The sequence below is a fragment of the Aegilops tauschii genome, chromosome 2, assembly GCF_002575655.3.
Source record: "Aegilops tauschii subsp. strangulata cultivar AL8/78 chromosome 2, Aet v6.0, whole genome shotgun sequence".
NCBI classification, from domain to species: domain Eukaryota; kingdom Viridiplantae; phylum Streptophyta; class Magnoliopsida; order Poales; family Poaceae; genus Aegilops; species Aegilops tauschii.
In genome coordinates, this window is record NC_053036.3 from 629,296,509 (window position 1) to 629,315,722 (window position 19,214).

Sequence of the window (19,214 nt, forward strand, 5' to 3'; positions counted from 1 at the left end):
GATGCATCTAAAAGGTTACTCCTAGTGTACAAGATGGCATAAGCTGGCAAATAGAACAGACAAACATAACAATTAGCTTGATCAGCTTTGCCACAAGCACAAATAGCCAAAAACCACTTAACCTTGCAAGTAATGATTACTGAGCACAATAAGAAACTACTTCCTCTGTCCCACAATATAAGATCGTTTCTCAAGCTAACATAGCTTGAAAAACAATCTTATATTATGGGACGGACGGAGTAGCAAGCATCAGACAATCTATGCGATAGTGATAATTATGAAAGGAAGAAGGTAACTAGCATACAACAGAAAGTTTACCACTTGACACTGTCGGCGACGATAATAACGATGGTGGGAAGTTGCAATATGCTTCTAACGGGTCAGGATATGAACCACACACCCTCTCAAGCTGGAATGTGTCGACGTCCCGCGTGTAACAACCTCGCTCAACGGACGAGCTTCCAACATAATATAGGAGCAAGTGCCTACCCACCGCACCCTTGATCACGGACCCAGAATCCAGCAAGAATGGCTCATTCTCCATTTGCCACCGAGTGGAACTCCCACCATTGTTCCGCCAAACGGTATAAATTAGGCGAGATGTGTCCGGTTTAGGCACAAACATCAGAGTTATGCCTTGGCCTGCCTCCACGATGGCCACATCATCGCCCGAATATCTGGCACAGGGTGGGTGGTCAACCATGGAGAACTCCATCATCCGGATGTCAAGCACGAGCAATTTTTCACTGGTACCTGAAACCCAGTAGAAGCAACCATGTGCGTAATGGCGCGACACGAACCAAAACTTCCACGTCGATAACAAAAATCCAGGTAACGGCTCGCTCCGACTCAGGGCTTGCCATTGCCCTGTGCCGGAGGAGAAGACAGCGGCCATCGGCTTAGTTTGGAGCAGCGTCATCCAGATCACTCTGAATGACGTCCCCTCAGTAGTAGCAGCCGCCTCCTCGTCGTCGCCGGGAGGGGCGAGGAAGGATTCGCCGAAGCACGGCCCTTCAATCGCGAGTGCCACAACAATCGAAATGGCTAGGTCGCCGGGGAGCGGGGGGAGCAGGAGATACTGCCTGTGCAAGGGGTCGCACACCACCATCTCCTTGAAGACGGATCCGAGCTCGTTGTGACGGTTGGGTCTGTCGAGGAGGATGCGGCCGTCGCAGACTTCCCGCACGGACCAGTCGAAGGCAGGTGCGGGGAGGAAGGCGAAGTCGAAGTCGGCGGCGCGGGCGCCGGCGCGGAGGGGTGAGGCCGTAAGGCGGGGCGGAAGCCTTTGTAGTTGACGAAGCCGAGGAGGGGCGGAGGGTGGAGCTTGCGGAAGCGCCGGAGGAAGGCGCGGTTGACGACGAGGCGGCGGAGGCGCGGATGAGGTCCTCTGGGGTGGGAAGGCGGAGGAGGATTTCCGCCAGGAGCTCGTCGGGGATCGTCGGCAAGGCCATCTTCCGGCAGCTCTCCGGCGGCGGCGGCTGTGTGTGTGGTGCTGTGTGCTGCTCTGTAGGAGTCCGCACGATGCAGTGTGTACTGGAGTCTGGAGTACTGCGTAGGTGGGCCGACGGCCTAAATGGGCTGCAGAATACAACTTCGGCCTATATAAAGTGGGGATAAATTGTGCTGTGGGCTGAAAGTGTTGGTGTTGCGGGCCGAAAACTTAAGCTGTCGTCTTCACAGAACGCAAATTCTTAACCCGAAAATAGACCTACGTTTTACTCAAAAGGAAAAAAAAACCTACGTAACCTACCCTGACCCCTATAGCCCTCAAAAACAAAAAACGTTACCTACCCGCTGACCCTAAAAAAACTTTTTTTTTCTTCAAATCAAATCAGGCCAAGTCAGCACGTTCGTAAAGTTATGTAAGAATTTTATGTAGGTGTGGCAAAGCTCTTCTAAACCCATAGAGAAACGATAACTTTTTGTGTGCCATTGCGACCTTTATAGAATGTCCATATAAACAACCTCACATGTCTTTTGATTGGCGTTTATATGCGTCTAAGGAAATGGTGTCATTGAAAACTAGTCCCCGTCATGGTCCTTACTCTTACCTTCATTCGCCGTGTAACAACATAAGCTCATATGGATTTTTGTTGAAACTAGTCCCTGTCATTCTCCTTACTCTCTTTTTTTTCCGCTATACTCTTAACTTCACTCGCCGTGTAACTATATGAGCTTATAAAGGTCGTGTGGATTTTTCTTTAAGCTGGCTGCCGTCATTGTCCTTACTCTTAGCCATAGTATCGAAAAACCGTAGTATTAGAAAATATAGGCATGAAATATCATCACAATATACAAGTAATAGACTATTCTGCAGAGTATTTTTCTTGTGCGTTGAACCAACCAACCATTTGGAAGAGTACTTCAGTAGTTCAGTTCGGAAAAATATGCATGATGATGTACACAATTCGGCTTAGCTAATCTATATCTTGTACATAAAGATTTTAACAGATATGTCGTTTGTTTACATCTCCTTGCTAGATATACACAACGCACAAAGAACTACAAAGATGCGACAAAACACAAAACTAATGAGCTACTCCCTCCGTTCGGAATTACTTGTCTCGGAAATGGATGTATCCAAAACTAAAATACGTCTAAATACATCCATTTTTGTGACAAGTAAATCCGAACGGAGGGAGTAGAAAGCTAACCAAAGTTGTTGTAGGTATGTGTGAGCACAACACTTTGTATCCAAAAGGAGCCTCTCATTCATTTTTGGTCGATGGCCCAGTCCTGGGGTGGGGAGAAGAGGATACAACCATCAATTACTCATGTTCACCAAAAAAAAAAACAATTACTCATGTTCTGCTTCAGGGTCGTCGTTGCGGTGGAGATTCTCCTGCTCCTGCTCCGTCACCGGCGGAGACAGCCGCAGCGAGGAGACGGGCAGGAGGTGTGGCAGCGGCAACGGTGCGGCAGAGGACGACGATGCTTGAGAAGGCTCGCTCGTCGTCGTCTCGCCGTGCCAGCCGGCTCCGTCGATGTCATCCTCACCGAGCGCGATCTCGAGGTGCCGCTTCCTGGGCTCCATCTGATTCCTAACACACACACATGTCAAGATGAAAGAAACAAGGGAATTATGCCCGGCCGGCCGGTTCTTGCTTGCTACCCAAGAAAAACGTACTTGAAGGCAAGGAAGACGATGCACTGCGCTCTCATCTGCCGCAGCTGCGGCTGTGTGTAGGCCGCGGCAGCAGCAGGACCAGTCGACGAAGGAAGCATCTCTGCTCGGCCGTTCTCCGTGTTGTTGATGTGTTGAGTTCAGTATCTGCTTGCCTTGCCTTCCTATCCTTCTTGGATCTGCAACCGTAATGTATTATTCATCACAAGGCACGCACACACTAGGACAAGACTACAAGATTGCTGAATGAATCAGCACGATTTGCCGGGACAGTGACATGAGAATGCAGCCAGAAGGAAAGGCCAAAACAGCGAACCTGAATAGGCTTCTTCACTGGCGTGCAGCAGATATAACTGCATCAGCAGCAACGCAGATCTATTGAACGCCAAGTGCTGAATGCTGACAGGATATGGTTGATTGGATGAACAAACCGACAGATAAACACCAAGTTGACCCTCAAAAAAAAGAAAGATAAGATACCAAGTTAAATGACGGCCTCCAACAAGCTATCAGACCATAAAAAAATACTACTCCTACAAGATATTGATTCAATATTATAAAGAAACAACAGATCTTCAGGTTGACCTACTGCGTATCAGACAGGAATCACTAGTAGAAAAAGGGCCATTAGTCCCGCTTCATAAGGGAACCGGGACTAAAGGGTCGTTACTAAGGCCCCCCCCCTAGTCCCGGTTCTTATACGAACCGGGACTAAAGGCCACTACTCCAGCCTGAGCACGCTTTACTTCCGGGTTCTATTCTCTTTGATTTCCAAGTCTGCACTTGTTGTTTTCCTGACAATAGTAAGATGTCAATCCTATTAACCCTCAGGAGTTTAGCTTGAGCATGAAGTCACACGTTTCACTGTTTGAGTTTGAAACTATTATTCTAAAAAACAATAATTATTTAGTAACACTAATATTTCTTGAGTAAGTAGTTTGACCATAGTTTGACCAGATTTGACCAAAATTCAAAAAAATTAAAATAATTATTTAGTAACACTAATATTCTTGAATAATTATGTAGTAACACTAATACTTCTTGAATAAGTAGTTTGACCATAGTTTGACCAGATTTAACCAAAATTCAAAAAAACTGAAATTTGAGCATATCTTTTTTTCCTTTTGGAATTTGAGGATTCTAAAAATTTGCAAACAAGCCGTAGGCTGTCAAAATCGGAAGCGGATTTTCGTGTTGAACATTTTGATATATTATACGTTTTTTCCTGACATCGTATGCAAAAGTTATAGCCGTTTTACATTTTCCCTACACTTTTTGCAACATGTCCAAATTTAAGTTTTAAATTTTCCTAACTAGTAGATGTAGTAACATAACTACATCTCGAAGGATTTTAATTTTTGAAGTTTTTATCATTTTTTTTTTTGCTTTTTACAAAACTGGAAAGGCGATCCAGGGGGGTAGAGTTTGAAAATGGGACCTTTAGTCCCGGTTTGAGACACGAACCGGGACTAAAGGTGCAATGCCCTTTAGTCCCGGTTCGTGTCTCAAACCAGGACTAATGCCTTTAGCCGCACGAACCGGGACCAATGCTCACATTAGTCCCGGTAATGGGCTTATCTGACCCGAACGAAAGCCCTGTTTTCTACTAGTGAATGGGTCAAATTTGCATGAATTCAAGATCCAGAAACAGATCATAACAGGTGTCGAATGGCAATTGAAACTTCATCCAGGTTTGGTGCTAATCCTAGACTAGATACTATGAAGGTGCAACCAACACACCCAGGAGCATGAGTTACACGAACAATTAAATTGGAGATTGAATATGCTTTCTTCTACTCTAAATGGGCAAGTGCACTGCTTTCAAATGACTCAGTGTTGTCTTCTATACATGATTTTTTTTTCACACTTTCAACTAAGCTGGCATGTTACCATTAGACCTATAGCCATTCCATCATGCAGCTCTGGCACAAATTGTCGAAGTCGAAGAAAATGGGGTTCATGTGTGGTACCTTCAGAAACACTTCCAATGGTTCCATTTGATGCCAAAAGGTCTTCAAAAAAGAAACGCGCCCACCGGAGGTCAGACATAAAGGAGAAGTCACAACAACGAGGCGCACTCTGAGGTCCGAGAAGTTGAACTGGTCTCTCATCCATTTTTCCCCATCAAGAAAACTTGCCATCAACAAGGTGCTACAGAGAAATGCAACTCCACATGCACGGATCACTCATCTCCAGCAAATTTCACCCAAAATGCTCATCTCTACCTACTCAAGCCAAGATTCAGAAATTAGAAATTGTATGAAAGAGGGATCATTCACTTTGTTGGTGCTGATCCACATGCTAGCTCGATCAACCAGGATACCAGCTATTTAGCCCCTGCCTGTTGCAGCAACACATAGGGACCGAAGAAGTGGATCAACAACAAGAATCAAGTGCAAGTAGTGCGTTATGATTGGATGGAAAAAAATTCTCTAGATCCCCAGAAGGTAACTCAAAGAAATCAGATCAATGCCATTTGCAGCTCTAGAAGACTGTGGCTTGATTTCTTAACTAGAACAAGCCGTTTGCGTGTTGACAAAGGTACCATTTTGTGTTCTGAAACCAAAAAGGGTCAACACGCGGCAGACCAATAGTATAGACTTTACAGAAAGAATCGACTCGCTCTGTGCCCCCATCAGCTAGCCGCCCAAGGACTTCGCCGCAGCCATCCTGGACAACACCTTGATCTGGCCCCTCATCCACCCCCAGGCCCTCGTCCACCACGGGTCAAACCTCAGCCTCCTTCTCGCCGTCCACTGCGACCCACCTCCACGGGTTCTGGAGCCCGAGCGGCCGCAGCGACGATGGCGCTTGCACGGCGGTCCCCCGGTGAGGTCCGTCAGTTCTTGACCAGTAGGTCCTTCCACGCCTCCAGGGTCAGATTCTCGTGGTTCTAGTGCCGGCGCAGCGTCATCCACTCCTGGGTGGCCAGCGTGGCGTGGGACTGCATGCACAAGATTACACTGTTACATTAAAGACTAAGTGACTTTGGGATGAGAATGGTTGGATGTGTTGATTGAAAAGCTTTGTAATGTGATTGAGATTTACAAAAAATGCAGGCAACTTATGAATAGACAACCCAAGGTCAAATTCAGCAATTAAGTACTCACAAAATTCAGCAAAGTTCTGCAAACAACTTTTTTGTTAATCATAGTTGTAAAGTTAAGCTTGGTCATGCAGCAACCAGGGCAACTGTGTAGTGCTCTATAGTATGTGTGTTGCCTTGCTTCAAAGGAAGGGCATGGATGAGACGGAAGCACAGACATAAAGGAGAGGAAGGTGATTAAAGAAAATAAATAGCATTGGCACATACTCCCTTCGTTCCTAAATATAAGTCTTTTTAGAGATTTCAATATGAACTACATACGGATGTATATAGACGTAGTTTAGAGTGTAGAACTGTAGATTCACTCATTTTGCTCCGTATGTAGTCCATACTAAAATCTCTACAAAGACTTATATTTAGGAACAGAGGGAGTAGAAAGCACCAACAGCGATCTGCCAGAGGCTCCTAGGTTGTAGGTTGAATTGCACCAGTAGACTAAACGAAGGCTTAGTTGTAAAATTATTGGAGTTCAGTACCAAAGAGGAGTCGATTTGATAGACTAATGAAACATGAATCACAAAAGTGCACTGCTGACATGGAGAAAAGTAAAAGGTTGTGTCTACATGTAGCCAAACAAAGCTGGAATTTTGACAGGCATGGCAGAAGAAAGTAATGCCGTAAATCACTATAGGTGAATCTGTTTTCGTGGGTGGAAATTTAGTAACTTACTATAGGAGATAAATGTCATGTGAAGGAGAACATGACATAGATATAGGTGTGAACTGGAAACAATTTGGTATTCAAAAGAAACAAAATGGTGTGCAGAAAAAAAAGCCAAAATTCAGATCCATAGCGAGTAATTCTCTGAGATAAGTGCATTAATTCAGACAGCAAAGTTCCGCAGATTGGATGGGTTGACTTGATGGTCGCAGGTTGGATGGATTGACTTGATGGCTTTGGAAAGGGCTTCACTTATGCAGGACAGGATGACAGGATTGTAGCAGGGATAGAGCAGAAAAGTGCAGTGTGGCCAAGTGAAGGGGTTTTCAGTTGTAATGGACCAAAAGCACACAATGAATAGCACAACAAGGGTTAAAGGCATGGCAGAAGATATTGTTCCATCTGTACTGTACATAACACAAAGTACTACACAATCCATCCATCTGTCCATAAGTACCATCCCATGATAGTATTAGCAACCTTTATTTAGTTTCTCTGGAAAAGTCTTCATTAAAAATATATGGTTGAAAGAAGTAATATTAATAGATTTTTCATGAAAAATATTTATAATTCTCGCTAATATAATCATATAAGATCCACTATTATAGTCACTTTGGTAAAAGTAAGAGAGGATTCTGTCTAAAACAGGTTTTGTTGGTCAGTAAATAGTGCTCATCTGGTAGTTTGAACTGTAGGTGTTGGATTGTCTCCAAGCACTCCAGATGAAGAGAGATGACGCGAAGCAATAAGTGGAAGTCAAGGACGAGTTCACTTAATGACTCGAGCCCTTAGATCTCCAGTGGATGGCCAGATGTTCATGATATCGTTTCGGGGCCTGACATATGTTTTAGGAAGATACGACGAAAGGATAAGACAGGGATTAAGCAAACGACTATTATGGCCTATTGACAAGGTTCCCAAATCTGATGGACCAAAAGGTAGTGCACAATGTTCAGTGCAAAAAAAGGTTAACGGCATGGCAAAAAAAATCTCAACTCCAACCACGACGCAAACTACAACATAATCAACATGCCCATCATTAGCATCCCATGAAAGTAATACCAATCTCTATTCAGTCAATGTCTGCAAATTTGCATTGTGAGGTACAATAAAGATTGTCGTGACCAAACAAATGCAAATAATTTGATTCATCATGCAAAATATCTTGTAATACTATATTTCATTTAAAGCTTTAGCATCATATGGAGTATTTAATAAAACAATGAATTAACTTTCACATCGTAGACCAAATAAGAAATTTTTGCCTCTTACTGTCTTAAGATAATTTTTTACATGAAATTGATTTATAGGTGTAACGGTGACCAAATAAGACTTCAAGATAGCATAGGTCCTGCTTGACTGGAATAAATGTTTCTAAGATAAAACAACACAAAGATGAACTGGTAGCAACGTCCTGATTTAAACTTCTATTCGTTCTCCATTATCTTGGACATAAAAATTGAAACAATTGTTGTGATCCAGTGTTTTTTACGATTTTTCAATACCCCTAAAATGCTACTTATTGTGTGTTAGATCCTCCCGTTCACCTGTCTAATTACCTTAGGATGCCAAATAGAGAAGGCAAACAAATTAATTAGCTTGACCAGCTATACCACAAGCACAAAAAAATCAACAACCACTAAACTATGTAACTAATAATTAATGATCACATTAACGAACTAGAAAGTATCAGACAAGCTATGTGATAGTTATAATTGTAAATGAAAGGAGGTAACTATCATGCAACATAAAGTTTACCACTTGACACTGTCGGTGACGATAATAACGATGGTGGGAAGTTGCAATATGCTTCTGACTGGTGGGGATATGAATCACACACCCTCTCAAGCTGGAGTGTGTTGACATCCCGCGTGTAACAGCCTGTCTTGACCGATGAGATCATGCCATAATGTAGGAGCAAGTGCCTCCACTGCACCTATCATAAAGGACCCGGAATTAGGGGTGGAAAGTGGTAGCGGATAATCCCAAATATCCGATATTCGTATTCGAGAAAATGCCTATTCGTATCCGAAACATCCGCATCCAAACCAAAATGGAAATGGAAATTATCCATATCCGAATTTATTTAACAGATAAAAAATAAAATATGGCATGAGATTTTGACACAAATATGGATATGGAAGTGGATATATCCGTATCTGAATAATATTATGGGAGGTAATTTTCAAAATTGTTACCCAGTATTCCAATTACCCAACATAAATGCCAAATAAGTGGTCAAATTTTACTCTTTGCATGATTAAACTTAGAAACTATTATGCATTACAATAGTATTTATTTATAAAACTATTTATCATTGACTTATTGTATGTCACAAGTTGATTATTTCATGTCACATAGCTATTGACTGATATGCTTAAGCAATATGTTACTATTATTCGTATCCGCTCCGAATCAAGAAAACATCCGATACGTATCCGTATTCGAATAACATCCGAGCCACATCCGTATCCGATAACATCCGTATTCGCATTCATATTCGTTTTGAAAATATGAAAACGGAAGTGGTAAGAGCACTATCCTATCCGCATCCGATCCGTTTCCACCCCTACCCGGAATCCAGCGAAAATGCCTCAGTCTCCATCTGCCACTGGGTGGAACTCCAATCATTGTTTCGCCAAACAGTATAAATACGCCGAGATGTGTCAGGTTTAGGCACAAACATCACAGTCACGCCTTGGCCTGCCTCCACGATGGCTACATCACCCCTCAAAACTCTGACACATGGTGGGTGGTCAGGCATGGAGAACTCCATCCTCCGGATGTCAAGCACGAGCAACTTTTCACTCAAACCTGAAATCCAGTAGAAGCGGCCATGGGCGTAATGGCGCGAGACGAACAAAATCGTAAATGTAGATAAGACAAAGCCAGGTAAGCTGCAAGTCAGGGATGTAATGGCTCGCCATTGCCCGGTGTCGGAAGAGAAGACAAGGACCACCCGTTTAGTTTGGAGCAGCACCAGCCAGAAAACTCTGAATGAAGTCTCCTCCATAGCTTCGTCGCCGGAAGGGACGAGGAAGCAGTCGGCGAAGCAATCCCTTTCTATCAGGATTTGGCACACAACCGGAGCGGCTAGGTCATCGGGGATTGGGGGGGAGCAGGAGGTACCGCCGGTGCAGGGGGTCGCACACCACCATCTCCTTGAAGAGGGGTCCGAGCTCGTCGTGACGGCAGGCTCTGTCGAGGAGGACGCGGCCGTCGCGGACTTCCCGCACGGTCCAGCCCCAGTACGGGGCGGGGAGGAAGGTGAAGTCGAAGTCGGCGGCGCTGGCGACGGCGTTGGCCGCCGGTGCGGAGGGGTGAGGCGGTACGGCGGGGTGGAATCCATTGTAGTCGAGGAAGCCGAGGAGGGGCGTGGGGTGGAGCTTGCGGAAGCGCCGGAGGAAGGCGCGGTCGGCGACGAGGCGGCGCAAGGAGACGCAGGCGGCGGAGGCGCGGACGAGATCCTCTGGGGTGGGAAGGCGAAGGAGGATTTCCACCAGGAGCTTGTCGAGGATGGCCGGCAAGGCCATCTTCCGGCGTCGGTGCGGGCAGCGGCGGCGGCAGTGGGAGTTCGCACTAGGCTGTGTGTGTGCGCGCGCACTGCTGTGGAGTGCGAAATGAGCTGACGACATAAAAATGGGCTACGTTGGGCTGAAAGTGCTATGCGTCAAAACGATGCCTGGCCTACAAGCGATTTTCTCAAACTAATCGGTTGCAGTAAAAAATGATTTGAACATCCAAGAAAAAGGAATTTAAGAAAACTATAGTTTTTTAAAGAAAATGAATTATAAAAATATGTTCACAAATTTTTAAACAATGTTCAATAATTTTGGAAAATCTTCATGTCATAAAAATGTTCTCTAGTTTAGAAATAGTTTGCAAAAGAACTAAAAGTATCATGTTTTCAAAAGTTGTCCTCAAATTTGATAAATATTCCTGAATTTCAAATATATTAGTGCATTTTTAGAAAATATTCTTTAATTTTAAAAGAATGTAAGCTAATTTTCCAAATAAAGAAAAAATAATACAAATAGGGAAATGAATAAATAAAGAAAAAACATGAGGAAAACCGGTGGAAGACAAGAAACAAAAAGAAAAACACTCAAAACAAATAACAAAAAATACAGTAAAAACCGCTACCAAACAGTTGGAAAAATCAATTTGGAGAAATCGCTCCTGTTCCTTGCCTCCTATTGGGGATGACCAAGCTATTTTTGCACTATGCAAATTACCGACAATTTAAAGCATCAAGTAGGAAACTGAGACTCGTGCCCCACATGCTAGGCGTGCAAGGACGACCAAACGTGTACGAAGAGAAAAAAGACGAGTGTGATGCTCGCTTGGGCTAGCTGGCTGGTCAGCCTAGTTGGGCTCGGTCCATCCAGAGAATAGAAGGAGAAAAACAGAGCGAAAGCAAAATAGACAAAAAACACAGAGGAAATTTAAAATGTTATTACGTAAAAAAATGTTAGCAATTTTTTCAAAAATACTTTGCAAAATAATAAAATTTAAATTTAAAAAATCAATAATTTTTGAGAAAATCTTGAATTGAAAACGTTGGTGAGTTCCAAATAATTTTCAAATTGTTTGCAAATTTATAAAAAATTATGAATTTAGAAAATGTTCTTGAACTTCAAAAATTACTTGAATTTATAAACATTTTCAACCATTTAAAAATGCCAAACATTTTTTAAGAATGTTCACAAATTTTTAAAATATTCGCGAATTTTAAAAACACCTCTGCTCGGCCTTGCTCGATGCTGCTGAGTGTTGATGGGTTGAGTTCAGTATCTGCTTGCCTTGCCTTCCTATCGTCCTTGGATCTGCAACCGTAATGTATTCATCACAAGATACACAGGCTTGAGAAGACTACAAGATGGCCGGATCAGCACGATTTAACGGGACAGTGACATCAGAATGCACACGACAAAAGACAATGTACAATAGAGTAATAATAAACCTAATAATAAGCACTTACATAAGCAGCAATGCAATGCAGATCTATTCCACGCCAAGCGCTGCCAGGATATGGTTGATTATATTATTATTTTTTGAGACAAATATGGTTGATTACATGAACCAGCAGAAAAAACACCAAGTTAATTGGGGGCCTCCAACAAGCCGGCAGACGATAGAAAATATAAATAAATGGTACTACAAGAGATCGATCGAATAGAAATGAAGCGACAGCAAGTCGTCAGATTGACCTACTGCATAGAGTATTAAACAGAAACTTTGCCATCGACAAGCTAGCTGCTACTGAGAAATGCAAATCCATATGCATATGGATCACTCATCTCCAGCAAATTTCACTCAAATGCTCATCTCAACCTGAACCTACTAAAGACAAATTTCAACAATTATAAATTGTATGAAAGAGGATCATTCACATGCTAGCTAGATCAACCAGGATGCCAGGTATTTAGCCCCCTGCCTGCTACAACAACACACAGGGACCGAAGAAGTGGACGAACAAGAATCAAGTTCAAGTAGTGCGTTCATGCTTGGATGGAAAAAATCTCTAGATCCCCAGAAGGTAACTCAAAGAAATCAGATCAATGCCATTTGCAGCTCTAGAAGACTGGGGCTTGATTTCTTAACTAGAAATCAGATCCCTAGAAGGTAACTCGAAGAAATCAGATAGACCAATACTGAGAAGCGATTGAAAATGATGATACAGCACCATCCTCACAGCGACATAACCGTGCAGCAGTCGATCTACACTGGCTCTAGAAGACCGCGGCTTGATGCCGTCTGCGTGTTGACAGTGGTACCATTTTGTGTTTTCGAACCAAAAAGGATCAACACGCAGCAGACCAATAGTATAAACCTTACAAAAAGGATCGAGTCATTCCATGTCCCCATCAGCTAGCTACTAGCACATCCTGGTCAAGGCAAGCCCCTGGCGCCCAAGGACTTGGTCGCAGCCATCTTGGACAACACCTTGATTTGGCCCCTCATCCGCCCCCAGGCCCTCATCCACCACGGGTCAAGCCTCAGCCTCCTTCTCCCCGTCCACCGCGACCTGCCTCCGCGGGTTCTGGAGCCCGAGCGGCCACAGCGACGACGGCGCTTGCACGGTGGTCCCCCGGCGAGGTCCATCAGTTCTTGACCAATAGGTCCTTCCACGCCTCCAGGGTCAGCTTCTCGTGGTTCTGGTGCCGACACAACGTCATCCACTCCTGGGTGGTCAGCGTGGCGTGGGACTGCATGCACAAGATTACACTATTACATTGAACTATTGAAGACTGAGTGACTTTGCAATGAGAATGGTTCGAAACGAGGGGCATGCCCCCGATTTCATTTCATTAAATGAAAGGAAACTGATAAAACAGAGTCTTTAAACATTCAAGGCCCTGGCGTCAAAACACCCAGCAACATGGACCAGGCAACAATAAACTTCTCATCTGCAAAGCGAGGGTAACGACGCAGGGGCCCTGCAATTTGCAACAAAACGAAAGAAGCATCCAGCACAGCCTGATATCCAGCTAAAGCAAGTTCCAAAAGGTATCAAAACTTTAAAAAAAACTACGCTACTCCAAGGTCCAAGCCTTCTCGTCATCGAATGTTTAAAAGCTTTGTGATGCGATTGAGATTTACCAAAACAAAAATGCAGGCAACTTATGAGTAGATAACCCAATATCAAATCCAGCAATTAAGTACTCAGAAAATTCAGCAAAGTTCTGCAAACAATTTTGTTGTTAGCTATACTTGCAAAGTTAAGCTCGGTCATGCAGACTGCCGAGAAACAAAATTGAGCAAAAAATGCATGATGGAGCAACCAGAGCAACAGTGCCGTGCTCTATAGTATGTGTGTGGCCCTGCTTCGATAAAAGGGCATGGATGGGAAGGAATCACAGACATAAAGGAGAGGAAGATGATTAAAGAAAAAAATAGCATTTGCACATAGAAAGCACCAACAGCGATCTGCCAGAGACTCCTAGGTTGTAAGCTCAACTGCACCAGTAGACTAAACAAAGGCTTAGTTGTAAATTGATTGGAGTGCTATTAATCATTATAGGTGAATTTGTTTTCATGGGTGAAAATTTAGTAACTTGCTATAGGTGAAATAGAGTGGCCCAACTTTCAGAGCTGCAACTCAAGATAGACGTCATGTGGAGGAGAATAAGTGATAGACATAGGTGTGAACTGATAACAATTTGGTATTCTAAAGAAACAAAAAAAAAATGTTGCGCAGAAAAGGATGCCAAAATTCGGATCCGTAGCGAGTAATTCTCTGAGGTAAGTGCATTAATCCAGACATCAAAGTTCTGTAGATTGGATGGATTGACTTGATGGCTTTGGAAAGGGCTTCACTTATGCAGGACAAGATGCAAGGATTGTGGCCGAGTGAAGGGTTTTCAGATGTGATAGACCAAAAGAGTACAATGCAGATCACAACAAGGGTTAAAGGCATGGCACATATATTGCTCCACCTGTACATCGGTACATGACACGAAGCATTACACAATCCATCTGTCCATAATTACACCCTTGTTAGTACTCCAGTGGATGGCCAGATGTGCATGATACCGTTTTGGGGCCTGACATATGTTTTAGGAAGACACGGCAAAAGGATAAGACAGGGACTAAACAGACACTATATATTGTGGCCTACTGACAAGGTTCCCAAATCTGATGGACCAAAAGCACTTAAGGACTCGAGCCCTTAAATCTCCAATGGATGGCCGGATGTGTATAGCTAAAAATTGCTCAATTCCAGCCACAACGCAAACTACAACACAATCATTATACCCATCATTAGCATCCCATGAAAGTACTACCAATCTCTATTAAGTGTCAGCAAAATTCTTGCTAAAAAAGATGCATTGTGAGGTGCAACAAGGATTATCGTGATCAGACAAATGCAAATAATATCATTTGGTTTGTCATTCTAAATAGCTTGTGATTCTGCATTTAATTTAAAACTTTAGTGTCGTATATTTATTAAAAAGAATGAATAAATTTTCACATCGGAAACCAATAAGACATTTTTGCATCTTATATCTTAAGATAATTTTTATATGGAATCAATAAAGATAAATTTACAACTGTAACGGTGACCACATAAGACTTCCAGATAACACAAGTCCTGCTTGACTGGAATAAATGTGTCTAAGAAAGAACGCTACAAAGATGAACTGGCAGCAATGTCCTGATTTAAACTTGTATTCAATCTCCATTATCTTCGCCATAAAAGCTGAATCAATTTCTGTGACTTATGAGCCAGTGTTTTTTACGATTTCGCAATACCCCTAAAATTCTACTTATAGTGTGTTAGATCCTCCCTTTCACTTCTCTAATTACCTCAAGATGGCACATAGGAAAGACAAACAAATTAGCCTGATCAGCTTTGCCACAAGCACAAAAAAAAAGCAGCAACCACTAAACTATGTAAGAAATACTTACTGATCACAATAATGAGCTAGCAAGTATCAGACAAGCAATCTGCTAGTTATAACTATAAATGAAAGGAGGTAACTAGCATGCAACAGAAGGTTTACCACTTGACACCATCGGTGATGATAATAACGATGGTGGGAAGTTGCAATATACTTCTGACGGATGGGGATATCAATCACACACCCTCTCAAGCTGCAAAGTGTCGACATCCCGGATGTAACAACCTGGCTTGACCGACACGCTTCCAACATAATATAGGAGCAAGTGCCTCCCCACCGCACCCTTGATCAAGGAGCCAGAATCCAGCGAGAATGTCTCATTCTCCATCTGCCACTTGGCGGAACTCCCACCATTGCTTCGCCGCCAAACAGTATAAATACGGCGATCTGTGTCCGGTTTAGGCACAAACATCACAGTCATGCCTTGGCCTGCCTCCGCGATTGCCACATCGTCGCCCCGGAATCTGACACAGGGTGGGTGGTCAGCCATGGAGAACTCCATCCTCTGGATGTCAAGCACGAGCAGTTTTTCACATGAACCTGAAACCCAGTCGAAGCAACCATGTGCATAATGGCGCGACACAAACCAAACCTTCCATGTCGATAACAAAAAGCCAGGTAACGACTCGCTCCGACTCGGGGCTTGCCATTGCCCTGTGCCGGAGGAGAATACGAGGGCCACCGGTCTGGTCTGGAGCACCACCAGCCAGATCACTCTGAATGACGTCTCCTCCGTCGCGGTTGCCATTTGGTCGTCGCTGGGAGGGGCGAGGAAGCACTGGGCCAAGCACGACCTTTCTATCAGGAGTTGGCTCACCACTGGAGCGGCTAGGTCACTGGGGATTGGGGGAAGCAGGAGGTACTGCCGGTGCAGGGGGTCGCACACCACCATCTCCTTGAAGAGCGGTTCGAGCTCGTCGTGGCGGCGGGGTCTGTCGAGGAGGACGCGACCGTCGCGGACTTCCCGCACGGTCCAGTCCAAGTCCGTATCGCCATCGGGGGGGAACTTGAAGTCGAAGTCCGCGGCGCTGGCGACCGCGCTGGCCGCCGGCGCGGAGGGGTGAGGCGGTTCGGCGGGGTGGAAGCCTCTGTAGTCGACGAAGCCGAGGAGGGCGGAGGGTGGAGCTTGCGGAAGCGCCGGAGGAAGGCGTGGTCGGCGACGAGGCGGCGGAAGGAGACGCAGGCGGCGGAGGCGCGGATGAGATCCTCTGGGGGTGGGAAGGCGGAGGAAGATATCCGCCAGGATCTCGTTAGGGATCGCCGGCAAGGCCATTTCCCGGTCGTTCTCCGGCGCCTGTGCTGGCGGCGGCGGCGGCGCTGCTGTGTGGCAGTGGGCACGAGACTGTGTACTGTGAAAGTGAGCCGACGGACTAAATGGGCAGTAGAATGGACAATCTGCGTGTGGGCTGAAAATGTGTTCTATGGGCCGAGAAATGTGTTGGAGTGACTGTGGACCTGTGTCACTAAAAAAAGATAGATGGGCCTGTGTGCGAAAAAAAACTAGCTGGCAACCCTCCAGAAAAGAAGCTGATATCAAAAAAAGAAAAAAGAAAACTGGCAGGCGCGGCGTGTTCGAGGGTTTGCAAGCATGTTGTGTGAAAGTGTGTGATCATTGTATAGATGTGTTGTAAAGATAATATTGCAAGTAAGTCTAAATTGTTCTCTTTTGTTCATTCTGAGGTCACACTCCGTACCTAACATTTTTGTGACAACATAGCACCAAATAGTTTCATACCAGACAGGCAGACACCGAGCGCTGCTTCATTTCCTCACAAACAGTTACATCGTTAACCTTTTTATGGTACACAACATTGAACCAAATTCATTTCACGCACTCAAGGCTTCATTTCCCTGTAAACAAGACTCTCTAAACAAAGCACGATGATCATCATGCTATATGCTATCACCACGGCCCTGGACAAAAGATAATGTGGTCATTCTGAAAAGAAAACATTGCAGCCCCTTGGACGTGCTTAGCCATAGCTTTCTGGTTCTCGCAACTGACTGTTGTGTTGTTGTCTTGGATGCGCTACCGTGCCGTCAATGAAACCACCACACCTGAGGCTAAAAGGTAGAAGGTGCTCCCAGTTTACCTATAACTGATTCCACAAACAAAATAGGTCAAAAAATACCGAGTTGTATCACTCCATCCATCAACGATAGTAAGCAATAACTGGTTAAATATATCTTGTCGAGCATGAAAAAAACCCACCTATTTACATAGTACATACATACATACTTACGGAGAAGACTACTAGATCGATAGCTGAACCGGCACGATTTGCCGGGAGAGTGACATGATAATGCAGCCAGAAGAAAAGGTTAAAACTGCAAACCTGAATAGGCTTCTTCAATGGCGTGCAGCACTTATACATCAGCAGCAATGCAGATCTATTGAACGTGCTGACAGGACAGGATATGGTTGATTACATACATGAACCAACGGATCAACACCAAGTTAAGTGACGGCCTCCAACAAGCCATCAGCAGGCCATAAAAAGACAAATTCAAGAGATCGATCAAATCAAATATTATAAAGCGGCAGTCTGCATAGTAAACAGGAATTGGTGAAAACACAAGGCAACCAAATTAAACCGTCCAACTTATAGCATATAAAGATGGGCCAAGATTGCAAGAATTCAAGATCCATAAACCACCATTATAACAGGTGTCCACTGACAAGTGACAATTGGAACTTCATCCAGGTTTGGTGCTAATTCTAGACACCATGAAGTTGCAACACCCACCCAGGAGCACAAGTTACTGGAACAATCAAGTTGGAGATACTAGTTCTTCATATCAGTCGGAAAGCTGCAGTCTTGAGCCCAGCTCAGCTAGCATAGGATGCTGTGAAACCGCAGTTCATCATACCTAAAACGGGCGTTTGCGTGTTGACAAACAAGAAACAATGGTACCATTTTGTGTTCTGAAACCAGGCGGCAAACCAAAAAGACCAACACGCAGTAGACGACAGTATAAACTTTATAAAATGGACTTGGCCACAGCGGCCATCTAGCTAACTGCCGCCCAAAGACTTGGCTGCAGCCGTCCTGGACAACACCTTGATCTGGCCCCTCATCCGCCCCCAGGCCCTCGTCCACCACGGGTCAAGCCTCAGCCTCCTTCTCCCCGTCCACCACAACCCGCCTCCGCGGGTTCTGGAGCCCGAGCGGCCGCTGCGACGACCACGCTTGCACGGCGGTAACCCGGCGACGTCCGTCAGTTCTTGACCAGTATGTCCTTCCACGCCTGCAGGGTCAGATTCTCGTGGTTCTAGTGCCGACACAGCGTCATCCACTCCTGGGTGGTCAGCGTGCTGTGGGACTGCATGCATAAGATTACACACTGTTACATTGAAGACTAAGTGACTTTGGGATGAGAATGGTTGGATACTTATTGCAAAGCTTTGTAATGCAATTGAGATTTATTTTACCAAAAAAAAAATGCAGGCAACTTATGAATAGATAACCCAAGATCAAAACCAGCAATTAAATACTGAAAAAATTCAGCAAAGTTCTGCAAACAATTTTTCTGTTAGTGATACTTGTAAAGTTAAAGCTCCGTCATGCAGCAACCAGGGCAACAGTGCCGTGCTCTATAGTATGTGTGTTGCCCTGCTTCAAAGGAAGGGCAAGGATGAGAAGGAAGCACGGACATAAAGGAGACGAATGTGATTAAAGGGGGAAAAATAGCATTTGCACATAGAAAGCACCAACAGCAATCTGCCAGAGGCTCCTAGGTTGCAGGTTCAACTGCACCAGTAGACTAAACAAAGGCTTAGTTGTAAAATGATCGGAGTTCAGTACCAAAGAGGAATCAGTTCAATAGACTAATGACAACATGAAGCACAAAAGTGCACTGCAAACAGGAAGAAATGTAAAAGGTTGCGTCTGCATGCAGGCAAACAAAGTTCGAGCTT

General features: G+C 44.4%; 1 protein-coding gene across 1 annotated transcript; it reads right to left on the reverse strand.

Moving 5' to 3' along the window:
• Window positions 1-12,457: 12,457 nt before the first annotated feature.
• LOC120973854 (uncharacterized) lies at window positions 12,458-19,157 on the reverse strand. The gene is made up of 2 exons (XM_045233445.2): window positions 15,398-19,157; window positions 12,458-13,099 (listed from the first exon to the last, which is right to left on the reverse strand). Exon 1 carries the CDS (start codon window positions 16,566-16,568, stop codon window positions 15,468-15,470), a length of 1,101 nt encoding a protein of 366 aa, XP_045089380.1. The 5' UTR covers window positions 16,569-19,157; the 3' UTR covers window positions 12,458-13,099; window positions 15,398-15,467.
• Window positions 19,158-19,214: the final 57 nt, after the last annotated feature.

Coding starts and splice junctions, on each gene's coding strand:
- LOC120973854 (XM_045233445.2), bottom strand. CDS start 16,568: ATGGCCTTGCCGGCGATCCCTAACGAGATCCTGGCGGATATCTTCCTC.